This window comes from Tetrao urogallus (assembly GCF_951394365.1).
Source record: "Tetrao urogallus genome assembly, chromosome: 20".
NCBI lineage: Eukaryota > Metazoa > Chordata > Aves > Galliformes > Phasianidae > Tetrao > Tetrao urogallus.
Genome location: NC_136833.1, coordinates 5,888,457 through 5,901,098, shown reverse-complemented (window position 1 = coordinate 5,901,098; position 12,642 = coordinate 5,888,457). Strand labels below are relative to the sequence as shown.

The 12,642-nt window shown below is 56.7% G+C and overlaps 2 protein-coding genes across 2 annotated transcripts; one reads left to right on the top strand and one right to left on the bottom strand.

Annotated features, from left to right (window-relative positions):
• Nucleotides 1–2,355: 2,355 nt before the first annotated feature.
• SARM1 (sterile alpha and TIR motif containing 1) lies at nt 2,356–7,710 on the bottom strand (the record flags this gene model as incomplete). Its single annotated transcript, XM_079544998.1, has 9 exons — nt 2,356–2,485; nt 2,735–2,856; nt 2,950–3,139; nt 3,374–3,467; nt 3,550–3,785; nt 4,065–4,156; nt 4,244–4,456; nt 4,645–5,263; nt 7,253–7,710. The coding sequence occupies 9 exons, from the start codon at nt 7,708–7,710 to the stop codon at nt 2,356–2,358; spliced, it is 2,154 nt and encodes a 717-aa protein (XP_079401124.1).
• A 1,855-nt stretch (nt 7,711–9,565) lies between these two features.
• Nucleotides 9,566–12,540, top strand: VTN (vitronectin; the record flags this gene model as incomplete). Its single annotated transcript, XM_079545348.1, has 8 exons — nt 9,566–9,626; nt 9,825–9,944; nt 10,376–10,714; nt 10,809–10,948; nt 11,154–11,310; nt 11,421–11,570; nt 12,052–12,324; nt 12,422–12,540. 8 exons carry the CDS (start codon nt 9,566–9,568, stop codon nt 12,538–12,540), a joined length of 1,359 nt encoding a protein of 452 aa, XP_079401474.1.
• Between the last annotated feature and the right edge of the window lie 102 nt (nt 12,541–12,642).

The window sequence follows — 12,642 nt, the reverse complement described above, 5'->3', positions numbered from 1 at the left end:
TTGCTCTCCTCTTGCAGCTGTTGATGAGATTCGCCCTTCCTTACTCCGTCTTTAGCCATGTGTGCGAAATGCTTATGCACCACTTTGTTCCCTGTTCATTAAGAGTGGGTGGTAAAGATAGAATCAAGGAGTGAGGAAGTGGAGAAGTAGGGAACTTTGTGTTACACTGCTCGGTCCGTGTGGCTGTGCCAGTGGATGTAAGTTGGAGTGATGTGGCTTGATTCGTTGGCCAAGCCCTGGATTGGCTGCCTGCAGGAGCAGGGCATGCTGTCAGGGTTGCATGTGGCTGAACCTGTGGAGTCCATGAGCCTGTAGATCTACCGACAGATTCCACGGCATCCAACAATAACAGCTAAATGTTGTGCAGTGAAGTGAAACTGGTGTGCTGGCTCAGCTCTGCTTTTGTGTCAGCGTGCCTGCAACGGAGAAATTCAATAGGAACTGTTATGGTCTATTTAGAAAATTGAAGTTTTTCTAGGCTCCCCTCCAAGAACTGCAAGCAAAGACATGATCTACCTGCAACCAGCAGGTAGAGTCCCTGTGATGCAGTGAGCTCCATCAGCCCATGCAAAGACAGACCAAAATGTGTGTCCCTGCGGAGAATTGTGCTTGGAGAGTGTGCATCACACCTCAGCAGAGGATGAGAGACTGAGACAGTAAGAGAGGAAGTGTTTTCTCTGCAGGGAGAAAAGCATGTGGCACAGAGGTTGAGATTCAGAGTGTAAACCATATTTATTTGTAGAACAACTTTTTGACATGACAAGGGAGAGGGATAACGAACAGAATGTGTTTATCTCCTTGGAGTGCCTGCCAAGGCTGGGAGTGACTGAGGACAGGATGTTCTGTCAAAAGCAGAGTGAGTTCATGAGGGTGAAGATAATCACAGCAGGGAAATGGGAAGAGGTCGGGTGGTGGCTGAGACACCCGTGTCCAGGGGGCAAGTAAAACTTGTCTGCACTGAGTGGTGCATGGGGAGGAGGAGTGCTAGAGAGCTCCTGGGAAACGATACGAAATCATGTTGTGTGTTATTATAGGAAGGAGAACGCAGTGTTTGAGTGGAGGTCCTTTAATGGCTGTGGAGGCCTTGACCTTCAGTAAGTTAGTCAGGATTTTTCCCTGAAGCAGTTCACATGTTGCTTGTATGCTTTGGCAGATTCACCTTTGGGCTCACGCGTTGGTTTCCTCAGCACTGTGTCCATGTGTGCTGGGCAGATACAGCTATTAACCTTTCACTGGGGTGCAAAGATGCCATTAACTGTGAGCTGATAAGAGCAATCTATAAAGCTCTGATTAAGCATCAGAATTTACTTTTCATGATACCTTCATGGATCTAAGCCAGGAGGTAATGTGAGTTCCTGCTAGTTAGGGCATGTAGTGAGGCTTCAGGGAAAGCAGGGGGGAGGAGTGATGATGGAGTGACACAGCTGCACAGGGAGGTGGGGGAGTCCCCATCCCTGGAGGTGTTCCAGAACCATGGGGATGTGGCACTGAGGGAGGTGGTCAGTGGGTGAGGCCGGTTGGGTTTGGACATGGGGATCTGAGAGCTCTTTTCCAACCTGAATGTTCTAGACATGTGCCACGGAGCACCAACCACAGAATAAAATACAGCCGGTGCATCATATCTCCACGGTACAGCATTTAGCATCTTCCATATCTGCATGGATTTACTTCCAGAGTCCCAGTTCAGCCTCCCGTGCTGTGTGTATAAATGCACCTGATAGGGTGGTAATGCTGAGGTTTCAGACGGAGGGGAGGGTATGATTTTAAAAGCACTTTTTGCAAAAGCCCTTTGGAAACTTCTCGTGATCTAAAGCCAAACTTCAGCCGGCAGAGCTAAGAGCACAAAGTGGTTTTGCAGCATCAGGAGGGAAAGGCCTCAAAGAGGGGAAGAGCTCTTGTAATACAGGGATATCCCCAGGGAAGGGAAAGTTCCTGCCCAGTGGTTTAGAAGCCTTGCATGTGTTATCTTCCCCAAACACAGGGACTTGATGAGGGCTTAACTTTGTTTGCCCATTCCTGCCATTACCTTATGAGCATAATGATGAGCTGTTTTCTCTGCACTGGTCTCTCCCTCCTGTGTCCTCCTGCATTGTACCCCACCAGTCCCCCTGCTTTGCATCCTCAGGAGGTGCCGCCACTCTGGATGAGGATTTGGATGGCAGCCTGTCCTCCCCAGGGCTGCTACACCCCAGGTCTGCCCCCGGCCTCATCTCGAGTCAGGAGGTGGGTCAGGTCCTGCGGGAGGGAGGGCAAGGAGCGCTACTGGGATAGGGAAAACCTATGGGAGAAATTGGGCCCCATATCAAAAGGGGTCACCTGCGTGTCTCTGGAGGGGATGTGGCCTCCGTCCTGGCTCTAGGTCGGCATGATGGGAGGGGAACAGTCCAAGCCATTGTCTGACCCTGCTGAGGAGTCCCGGGAGGAGCGGCCCTGCAGGAAGCGGATGATTTTGTCGATGGTGGCTTCCTGGTACTCGTGGGACCACCTGTGTTGGGGAGAAAAACGGGAGCCGAGTTTTCCATTGAGATGCCGCGAGGCGGCTCGGTGCAGCTCCTCTTTTCTCCACAGGAGATGCGTGAGACTTTGGTCCCTCATGCTCTGAAATTCCTGGAGTGACTCAGTTCCCCTTTGGCCTCCGCTACCTCCCTCGTTGCTTTTCCCAACTGTCTCATGCTCTTTATCACTGTTTATGCAAGTTAAGGAGCTAACAGCGTGGCAGATTCCCCTTACTTACTTGATGCCGTTAAATTTCAGGACAGCCCTCATGTCCTTGGGAAGTGTTTCTGGATCAGGCCACTCAAAATGATCTGTGACGGGGACAATGTTCTTTCCAGAATTCAGGGCTGTCACGATCTCCTGCAGGAACACCCAGGTGCTCAGGGCACGGCCACGTCAACCCATCACCTCCTGCTCCAGCACACACTATGCTCCCTGTGTCACATCCCTCACCTTGTGCACCCAGTCCTTGCACTCAGGATCTGCCATGCACTTATCCAGCGCGTGGGGCGAGAGGACCAGCACGAAGTTGCGGGCGCTCAGGACGCTCTGGGTCAACTTGTCCTCAAACTTCCCTGCCTCTAACTTCTCCACATCGATGAACACACTGAAGCCATGCAGCTGCAGGTGAACCTTCAGCAGGCTGAGGGTGAGAGGAGAGCACAGCAAGTGGCACAGTGCTGGAGATGCCTGCTGTCAGCCCAGGCTGCCCAGGCTTTGGGCTCCCTGCTACGAGCTCCACCAGGACCACATGAAAAAAGGTAAATCAGTGCCAGAAAGGGGAAGATGGAGGCGATGGGACAGGGAATGAGCTCCTCCACCATGCAGTGAGCTCAATTCCAGCACCACAGTGTTGTCCGTTGCACGTGGGACTCACCTGGCCAACTGCGACCCTGAGCTCCTGCGGTAGCTGATGAATACATCGGTCCCATCGGATGCCGTTTGCAACGTTACAGGAGAATGAAGCGTTTCTAAGCAGAGCCAACAGCAATGAAAACAATTAAAAGTGCCCAACCAACCGCTTGCCCCAACCAACCCTCGATGCTCCCGCACCCCTTGCAGCAGAGAGGATGCGGACGCGGTGGAAGCCGGTGCTGATGTGGCAGTCCTCCTGCAGCTGCTGCTCCGTCACGCGGTGCAGGAGGTTGCGGTTGACGCCGCAGGTCAGCAGGTTGTAGGTGTACTGGCGGAACGGGGGGTCAATGCTACCCAGCCAGTCGGCCAAGTTGCTGCGGTCGCAGGTGGAGTAGTTGGCGAAGGTTTTCAGTTCTGTCAGCTCCCGGAAAAACCTGGCAAAGCAATGAATGGAAGCATGGAGTGGGGATGGGGTGCTGCTGGTCCAGGCAGGGCCTGGAGGTGTTTGATTCCATGTGTTTAGGAGAGAGCATACCGACGTGTCATGGTGTAGAAGGAAAAATGTAAATGGAGGCAAACAGCCGTGTGGCTGCAGATCCTCAGGATGCAGAGGAGCTCAGCTAAGGGAGGAGGGCTCAGGTAAGTCTGTGTCCTTCTGGGTAACCTGCAGGACCCCTCTGTGGTTTTTATGCCATAGGTGGGAACACTCCTACCTCTTTCGGGTGATGCTGGAGCCCATCCCCAGATCCTCCTGCAGCTCCTCCTCTGTCAGCCTCAGGAGAATGTCCCCATCCACCTGGTGCTCCTGCCAAGTGAAATCCAGGCTGCAAAGATCCTACCAAGGAAATACAGCTCCTGCCCACAGGTGTCCCTGCCCGGCACACAGCCCTACCAAGAAGTTTGGACAGAACTTGGTGAATCCAATCTGCTGCAGCCACGTCTGCACCTCGCAGGGCTTCCAGTTGGGAACAGTGGGCAGGATGCGTCGGGGCACCTCCTCCCCTATCAGACGCAGCACCTTTTTGGCCAGGGAGGAGGTGGTGCTGCTGGTGGAGTAACAAACCACTCTCTTGAGGCTCTGCGTGGCCCCAATCTCACTGAAAACCTGTGGGCACAGTGGGAAGAGGCATCACTTGGCTTCCCCTCCTCCTGCCCACAAGCTGGGGCTGGGGCACTTAGTGAGCTCAAGGGGCACAGAGAACATCGGGACACGGTTGTGGCATCGCTGCCCTTTTGCACGTCCTTCCCTCCAGCCAACCTACCTTTTACCTCTCCTTCCAACCTACCCTTTACCTTTGTTTTCTTCTGTCTGGCCTTGATGGCAGCCTCGGTGCACAGGTAGAAGGCGGCGATGCACTGCGCCTCCAGCCGTGAGCTGTCTAGCAAGGGGACCAAGCGCTGCAGGTCCTCAGCTGTCCTGCCCTGGCTGTTGTCACTGCTCCCCAGCATATCACAGGCAAACTGCTCCGGATCCAGCGAGGCAATAAACGGCTCCACCAGAGCCAACGTTCCAGAGCGCTCCACCTCCTTCTCGATTTCCTTGTTGGTGGCCAGCACGGCGATGGCCAGGCAGGCGTGCAGGCGGATGAATTCATCATCTCTTGAGAACACCAATGGGAAAAGCCACTCGGCCGCTTTCTTCTTGATCATCAGGCGCTGGTTGCCCTGCCCACCATACATGGCACAGTTGGCCAAGGCCATGGCACAGTGCCGCAGCACCACGGGGTCTGTCCAGCGACACCAGTAGAGGATGGCGTCCAGGCCCCCGTCAGAGATGAGCTGGGAGCAGGTCTCCTCAGTGTGCTTGAACATGTGCTCCAGGATGCCAGAGACGCTCTGAGCCAGCTGGGGAACGTCTCGCTCCTTGGCTAGGTTCAGGATCACACCGAGACCGATCCGGGCAATCCGGTCCCTGCAGGGAGAAGACCCCATAAGGACCCCTTGTACCACGGTGGTGTTTGTGCCATGACAGCCAAATGTTGATCCGTGGACCACAGCTGCCAGATGTGCTGCCAGCTGCAGAAATGAAAGAGTTCCAGGTGCAGGGTGAGGGGTGCACAGCCTCGTGTGCTGCGCTCATCTCCTGCTCCAGGTGAGACACACATAACAATCAGCAGCACAGGGTAGGCTAATGGCAGGTTAGGAATATCACAGAATCACAGAATGGCCCAGGTTGGAAGGGACCTCAAGGATCATGAATCTCCAACCCCCCCTGCCACATGCAGGGCCACCATCCTCCCCACTTAATACCAGACCAGGCTGCTCAGGGCCCCATCCAACCTGGCCTTGAACACCTCCAGGGATGGACGGGGCATCCACAGCCTCTCTGGGCAGCTGTTCCAGCACCTCACCACTCTCATGGTAAAGAACTTCCTCCTGACATCCAACCTAAATCTTCCCTCCCTCAATTTAAAACCATTTCCCCTTGTCCTGATGCTATCTACCTTTTCAAAGAGTTGACTCCCCTCCTGTTTATAGGCTCCCTTCATCATGCTCCAGGTGAAAACTCATTTGCCTCTAAGCCAGAGCTGGCTGCTCCCTGTGTTGCTACCAAGCTGAGGACCTGGCTGAGCAACTGCTGCCAATGACAGCATGCAGCAATGGGAGCTCTGGCCCTGTGCCACCAGCAGCAGCAACTTTGCAGATCAGCACAGGCAGCAGATCCCATCCTAGCCCTGTCCACATTCAGCACAGTCCCCCACACACGGAGACACGGCCACTCTGCAGCCCTGTGCTCTCTTGGAAGGGGACAGCGGGATGGGGCCATGCCCAAAGGGTGAGGAAGGGGGCAATGTTGGGCACTCTGCTGCTGGGTCATGGGCATGAGGTCTAAGCACGAGCAGTTCCAGGCTGGGGGCACAAGCACTTCTGGGAAGGCTGCAGCCATGTGACTGGTGCTGACCTTGGGTTGGATTTGGCAGCCGACGCCATGGAGAGCTCTGGAAACAAAGCCTGCGCCCTGGGCTGGCTGCCAGCCTGGCTGTGGGTGGGTTGGTGACATGGGCCCCACTTATCGATGGGGCCGGGGGCCTCCAACTGTTCCTGGAGCAGCTCTGGCACTCTCCTAGCAGACAGCTGAGTGCTGCATTCTGACCGTGCCACGGAGGCTCCTGGGATTAATTCACTCTAATGGGCTTTCCCTATTTAGCTCTGCTTCTTTGTGCAGCACACAGCAAAGGCTGGGCTGCGAGTCCTCGATCTGGGAGTGAGATACACTGCACACAGAGCTGGAGCGAGACCCTCAACTCTGGCTAGGATTTCTCAGCATGTTCCCTAAGCAACGGTTTGGGGCACCAACCCCAACAAGCAGAGCTGCAAGAGTCTGGCAGGGTTTTAGATAAAGGGTTGAACAGTGATCACAGAATGGGGATCACCCTTTGGTGATGTGAGCAGTGCACTGGGTGGTGCTGGGTGCCACGTGTGCATGCTGATACACATGCTGGTGCACACCCTCATGCTTCCACCCCATTGGTGATGCTGCTCCAGCACGACCTGACACCTCTCACCTGTCCCGTGGCTCAGCACATTCACCTCCAGCTTCCACAGAGCCATGAGTTGGGTGCTCCCATGGCCACCAACCTACGGCCTGCACTGGTCAGCAGCAGGAAGTCTCTGGGAAATAGCTTCATCCTCCTGCTCCTCCTCCTCCTGCTATGGCTATGGTCAGGGGGCAGCTGTGTCATTCCTCCTTGGAGTGAGATGCCCTGATGCAGACAAACCACCCAGATCTCCCAATGGGCTTCTTAGGGACACCTGGCTGGGATGCTCATGGAACTTCCCAACTCCATGCCAGCATCCCTTGTGCTGGGCCAACAAGCTGTGAATCCTGCATGCAAGCAGGGGGGAGGAACTGGGAGCACTCAGAAACTTAAGGGGTATGAGGGGCTCCTGATGGACTCACCTGTTCTCTGCCACCAGGATCTGCTCCAGCAGCTGCCCTGCCTGGCATTTGGTCTCCAGCTCGGCCGTGTAGAGTAGGTTGAGCAGCAGGTCCAGGCCTCCCTCCAGGCGGATGGCATCACACAGTGCTTTGGCCACATCCCTGCCCAGCGTGGGCATCCCCCAGGCTTCCTCCACCAGCTGGAATATCTCAGCGATGGCTTTCCCCATCTCAGCGGGGCCCGCAGCCTGCTTGGCACAGGCGATGGAGCGCTGCAGGGCGGGCAGGATCCGCTCCAGAGCCGCCCGTATGTCTGAATTCACCCCGGGGGAAACCTCGCGGCGTTCCCTGGAGCCGCCCGCAGCCCAGCATCCCGCCTGGCTCACGCACTCGGGTACCGCCAACCTCTCCGCACCAGACATGGCGAAGAGCCGGCACAGCCGATGGACGGAGACGAGCAGGGTGAGCACCATCGACATCCCTTAGCGCAGCATCCTCAGGGCCCGCCTGCTGGCACCATCCGGGCAGGACTCTTTTTTGGGGACGCAGGGTGGGGACCCGATGGCAGCGCCACGCTCAGCATCCCGGCTCGCCCGCGGCTGATGTCACCCAATCCAAGCGCCGCCTCTGCGAGGAGGGGCTCACACCGCTGCAGCCCCCCCTTATGCCCAGGGCCCTCCTCTTGCACGCAGCCCCTGCCCAGCCCCGCTGTCTCCATGTCCCCCCTCCCCATACGCCCCGGAGGCTTCTATGGTCGTCCCTGCGGAAGGGAGCGCCGTGGTGGCCGTGGCACCGCATTTTGGACGCGGTGCACATCGTGCGCGGCGCTGAGTAACCGCTGCATGGGAAATTCAGAGCAGCTCTTGGGTGGGCTCGGGATTTGCATGATAAAAGAAGGAGCAAGGCACCCTGGGCCCCTTTTATTTCCTTTTTCCAGGCCAGACGTGCTCAGGGCAGAAATGCTTTGGGAGGAGCGGCTTAAATCCTCTGCTCCAAAAACAGCTCAGCCCCAGACTTAAATCCAAGCTGATGTTGTGATGCCACAGAGCCACTTCTAATCTTCCTAGGACCCAGAAGAGACACAGGGACGCAGACAGCAGACAGCAGAGGAGGCAGCAAGGAGGCACAGAACCAGTAAGCAGTTCCTTGATGAGTCGTTATCAGGGGTCGCGGTGCTGTGATGCAGGGTTTTTTGCTGTGGAGGGGGCAGAATTCAAGGCCTTCCCTTTGCCTTGTCCTAGAGAGCTTTGTTTTGTTCTGCTTTGCTTCTTGGGAGGCTATCAAGAGATTGGTGGGAGCTGAGAGTGGGGAGGTGGCTGGGAGCCTGGAAGCAGCGAGCAGCTCGGTCTGAGCCTATGGTCAGGGGGCAGCTGTGGGTAATGGGGTTTTGGTGCTGCCCAGCCTCTGCTGCTGCTCTGGGGGTCCCCAGCCCCTCTGTTTACCCCCACTCTTGGCCATGTGGGTATGGGATGAAGGCAGTGCAACACTCGCTTGCACCCAGCGATGGTGCCAACCCCATCTGGGGGGAGGAGTGGGGTGAGGGGGCTGCAGGAGGAGCCCTGCCCCGTATCCTATTGCTCAACCAGAGCTGGGAATACCTCACTGGGCACCAGACCAGAGGTCTTCCGAGCAAGGGAGGGAGCAGCCAATCCAGGAACTGGCTGTGCCCAGCCTGGCTTGGGGAAAGCCCACAGGGCTGTCTTCTCTCCCCAAATTTTGTCACTCGGAGTGGCACTGTGGCCACCCCAGGATGGGCATTCCCCAGTGGAGCTCTGCCCCAGCAGCACCCCAGCAGTATGAAACATCCAGAGTGGAAGCACCGTCACCTCGTGCACATTTGCTCCTTGCCCCCGATTAAATAACCATCCTGCAGTTATCAGGAGCCGCCAAAAGAGCTGAGTTGACATTAATTAGTAACCAAAAAGCTTGGTCAGAAAGGAAACGAGAGGAGCAAAATACACGGGCTTTTGTTTGCCTAGTGTAGCGAAAGTGCACAGCGCTTCACTCTGCCTATGGCTGCTCACCCCAACCCCCTTGGGCAGCGGCCCCCTATTCTGCCTGCATCCTTCAGGTCTCCCTTCTTGCTGCCAGGCTTCCTGCAAGGCAGCAATCCCCCAAGCCCTCCGACTTGTGAGCACACGCACAGAGCTTTTCCCCAAACACGACGTGGACTAAGAAGGGAGGAGAGCAGGAGGGAGAGCGCTGCCCATCATCCCATGCACTGACCTTGCCCTGTTTGTTTTCTCTGGGGCAGGCTGAGCAAACAGTGGATGCTGGGGCCCCAGCTCCGCGTCCTGCTCAGTCACAGTAGGGCTGCGCTCCCGGCTGCCCACCATGAGGCTGCTGCTGCCTGTCCTGGTGCTGGCCCTGCTTGCCTCAACTCGTGCTGCTGAAGGTAAGCCCCAATCCTGCCCTGCTGACTGCCATGGGGATGGGGTGATGGTATGGATATCTCAGGTAAATCCTTGCTGCTGGGTCACACAGCTCGTTGCGTGGCAGAGTGGGGAGAAATGCCACCCGGGTGCCCACGGAGAGGTTGGGGATGTCATCATGTTTGCCTTCACCCTACTGTGCTCCCTCTGTGCTCTTGCAGACTCCTGTGAAGGTCGCTGTGATGAGGGTTTCAACGCCTTGAAGAAATGCCAGTGTGACACCCTCTGCAACTACTACCAGAGCTGCTGCACTGACTACTCCACTGTCTGCAAAGCCAAAGGTACCAGCCCTGCTGCCATCCATGTCCCCTGCCACCGGCCTCGGTGGTTCAGGGTTCCCAACAGTGTCCTGTGTCCATGGGGCAATGGCAGGACTGGGGTTTGGCACTAGAGTGCTGCAGAGCTCAGTACCTTGGGAAGATTCATGTCCAATGTGGGGACGCCTGGGGATCTGTGACCAAGCTGTCCCCTCTGCAGTGATCCAGGGAGATGTCTTTGCCATTACTTCAAAGCCCATAGACTCATTAAGGTTGGAAAGGACCTCTAGGATGGACAGGGCCAACCACCAACCCTACCCCACTATGCCTGCTCATAGACTAATGAAGGTTGAGCAAAATTCCATGACACATCCCATCACACTCAGTGCCCTGGGAGGACCCATAGCTGGCATGGGGACACCTGGGGCTCTGCGACCAACCTGTCCCCTCCACAGTGACACGAGGAGATGTCTTTGCCTTGCCGGAAGATGAGTACCTCGACTACGACCTCCCCGTTGACACTGGCACAGTAGGGCCCACAGGGACACTGGCACCCACAGAACACCCCGCAGAACCACACACGTCCCTGTTACCGACACGGGAGATCAACACGGCCACTGAGGAGACACCGGTAGAGACAGAGGTGCCCACGCTCCACCCCACGACCACCACCATCACTACGTCTTATGGGACCAGGAACCCGAGCTTGGAGGATGAGCCTGAGGAACTGTGCAGCAGGAAACCTTTCAATGCTTTCACCGACCTGAAGAATGGCTCCCTTTATGCTTTCCGAGGTACCCACAGCCCTTTTTCTGGCAGCTCAATGTTTCCCTTGCCACCTGGTGCTGGTCACTCAGCTCCCACCCCCCTCTTCTTCTCTCTTCCCAGGGAAATACTTCTATGAGTTGGACAAGTCCAGCGTGCGGCCCGGCTACCCCAAGCTCATCAGTGATGTCTGGGGCATTGAGGGCCCCATTGACGCAGCCTTCACACGCATCAACTGCCAGGGCAAGACGTATCTCTTCAAGGTGGGCAGAGCTCTGCTGGTCACAGCATCCACCTCCCCTTTCCCCACCCTGGGACTTTCCACATACACATGGTGGCTTCTGGATGTCCCTACGTATGATCATCCCCAGCACAGATGTATCCACATACCTCTGGATGTCCCCATATCCCCATGCCCAGCACACTCACACCCAGTGTCACCTTGCCAACTTGCCTGCTCCTCCCCAGGGCAGCCGGTACTGGCGCTTTGATGACGGAGCCCTGGACCCCGGGTACCCACGCGACATCTCCGAGGGCTTTGAGGGTATCCCCAATGACATCGACGCTGCCTTTGCCCTCCCAGCACACAGCTACCACGGCAATGAGCGAGTCTACTTCTTCAAGGGTAACACAGCCAGCCCTCCTGATCCCCACGGAGGCCATGGGCAGGATGCTGCTCCCCCAGCTGCTGCTCAGCCCCGAGTACCACAGTGATACCCCATATCCTTCCTCTAGGTGAGTACTATTGGTCCTACGACTTCGCCCATCAGCCCACGCAGGCCGAGTGCGATGAGTCCTCTCCCTCCACCGTGTTCAACCACTACGCCTTCATGAACCGTGACAGCTGGGAGGACATTTTCTTTTCCCTCTTCGGTAGTAGGATGGGTAAGTGCTGGGACATCAAGTCCAACCGCCCGTCCCTCCCGACTGTACCCATTCACAGAATCATAGGTAGAATCTTTAATTTCGGAATGGACCTCCAGGGCCATCGAGTCCAATGGTCAACCCCTCCCCGCCGTGCCCCCTCGTACAACCATTAAGGTTGGAAAAGACCTCTAAGATCACTGGGTGCAAACACCAACCCATCCCATGTGTATGTTTGGTGGCCCTGCTAGGCAGGGGGGTTGGAACTACATGATCCTTGAGGTCCCTTCCAACCCGGGTGATTCTGTGATTCTGTGATTCTGTGATCCCCACCACATCCACTCATAGAGACATTACATCTGGGCAAGATCCCAATGCAGATCCCATCGCACCACGGACCCTTTGGAGCATCCCTGTGCCTCGGGGCAGGCACTGCGGGATGTCTGTGGGCCAGATGCCGGTGCCCACGTGTTGCTGCTCTCTAACTCATGCTTTCTGGCAGTTGGGGCGAGCAGCCCACGGCTCATCAGCAGGGACTGGCGGGGGGTGCCCAACAGACTGGATGCTGCCATGGCCGGCAGGATCTACGTGTCATCCCGGCAGCCCCGCAGGAGGAATTCCCGTCGCCACCGCAAGAGGTACAGGAACCATCGCACTCTGAATTTGGGTTTCTGGGGCTGGCTGAACAACGATTCCGAATCTACCGACACCGAAAGAGACTGGCTGTCAGGATCGCAGTGTGAGACCCTACAGAGCGTCTACTTCTTCGTAGGCGGTGAGTCTGGAGGAGAGTTGCCCCCTGGCGCTGGGGATGCTTTGGGACAGCGCGGGGCTGGCAGCGAGGTCTGACAGCTCCTTCTGTCCCCCCCCAGACAAGTATTACCGTGTCAACCTGCGCACCAAGCGCGTGGATCTGGTGCAGCCCCGCTACCCGCGCTCCATCGCGCAGTACTGGCTGGACTGCCCGCAGCCCGATGAGGAGAGCACCTGAACAGGCCCCACCACGGCCACCAGCAGCACGGCACCTAGCTAGACCCAAATAAACCACCAGCGCCGTGTCCGTCTGTCCGTCCATCAGGGCGAGGTCTGTGTG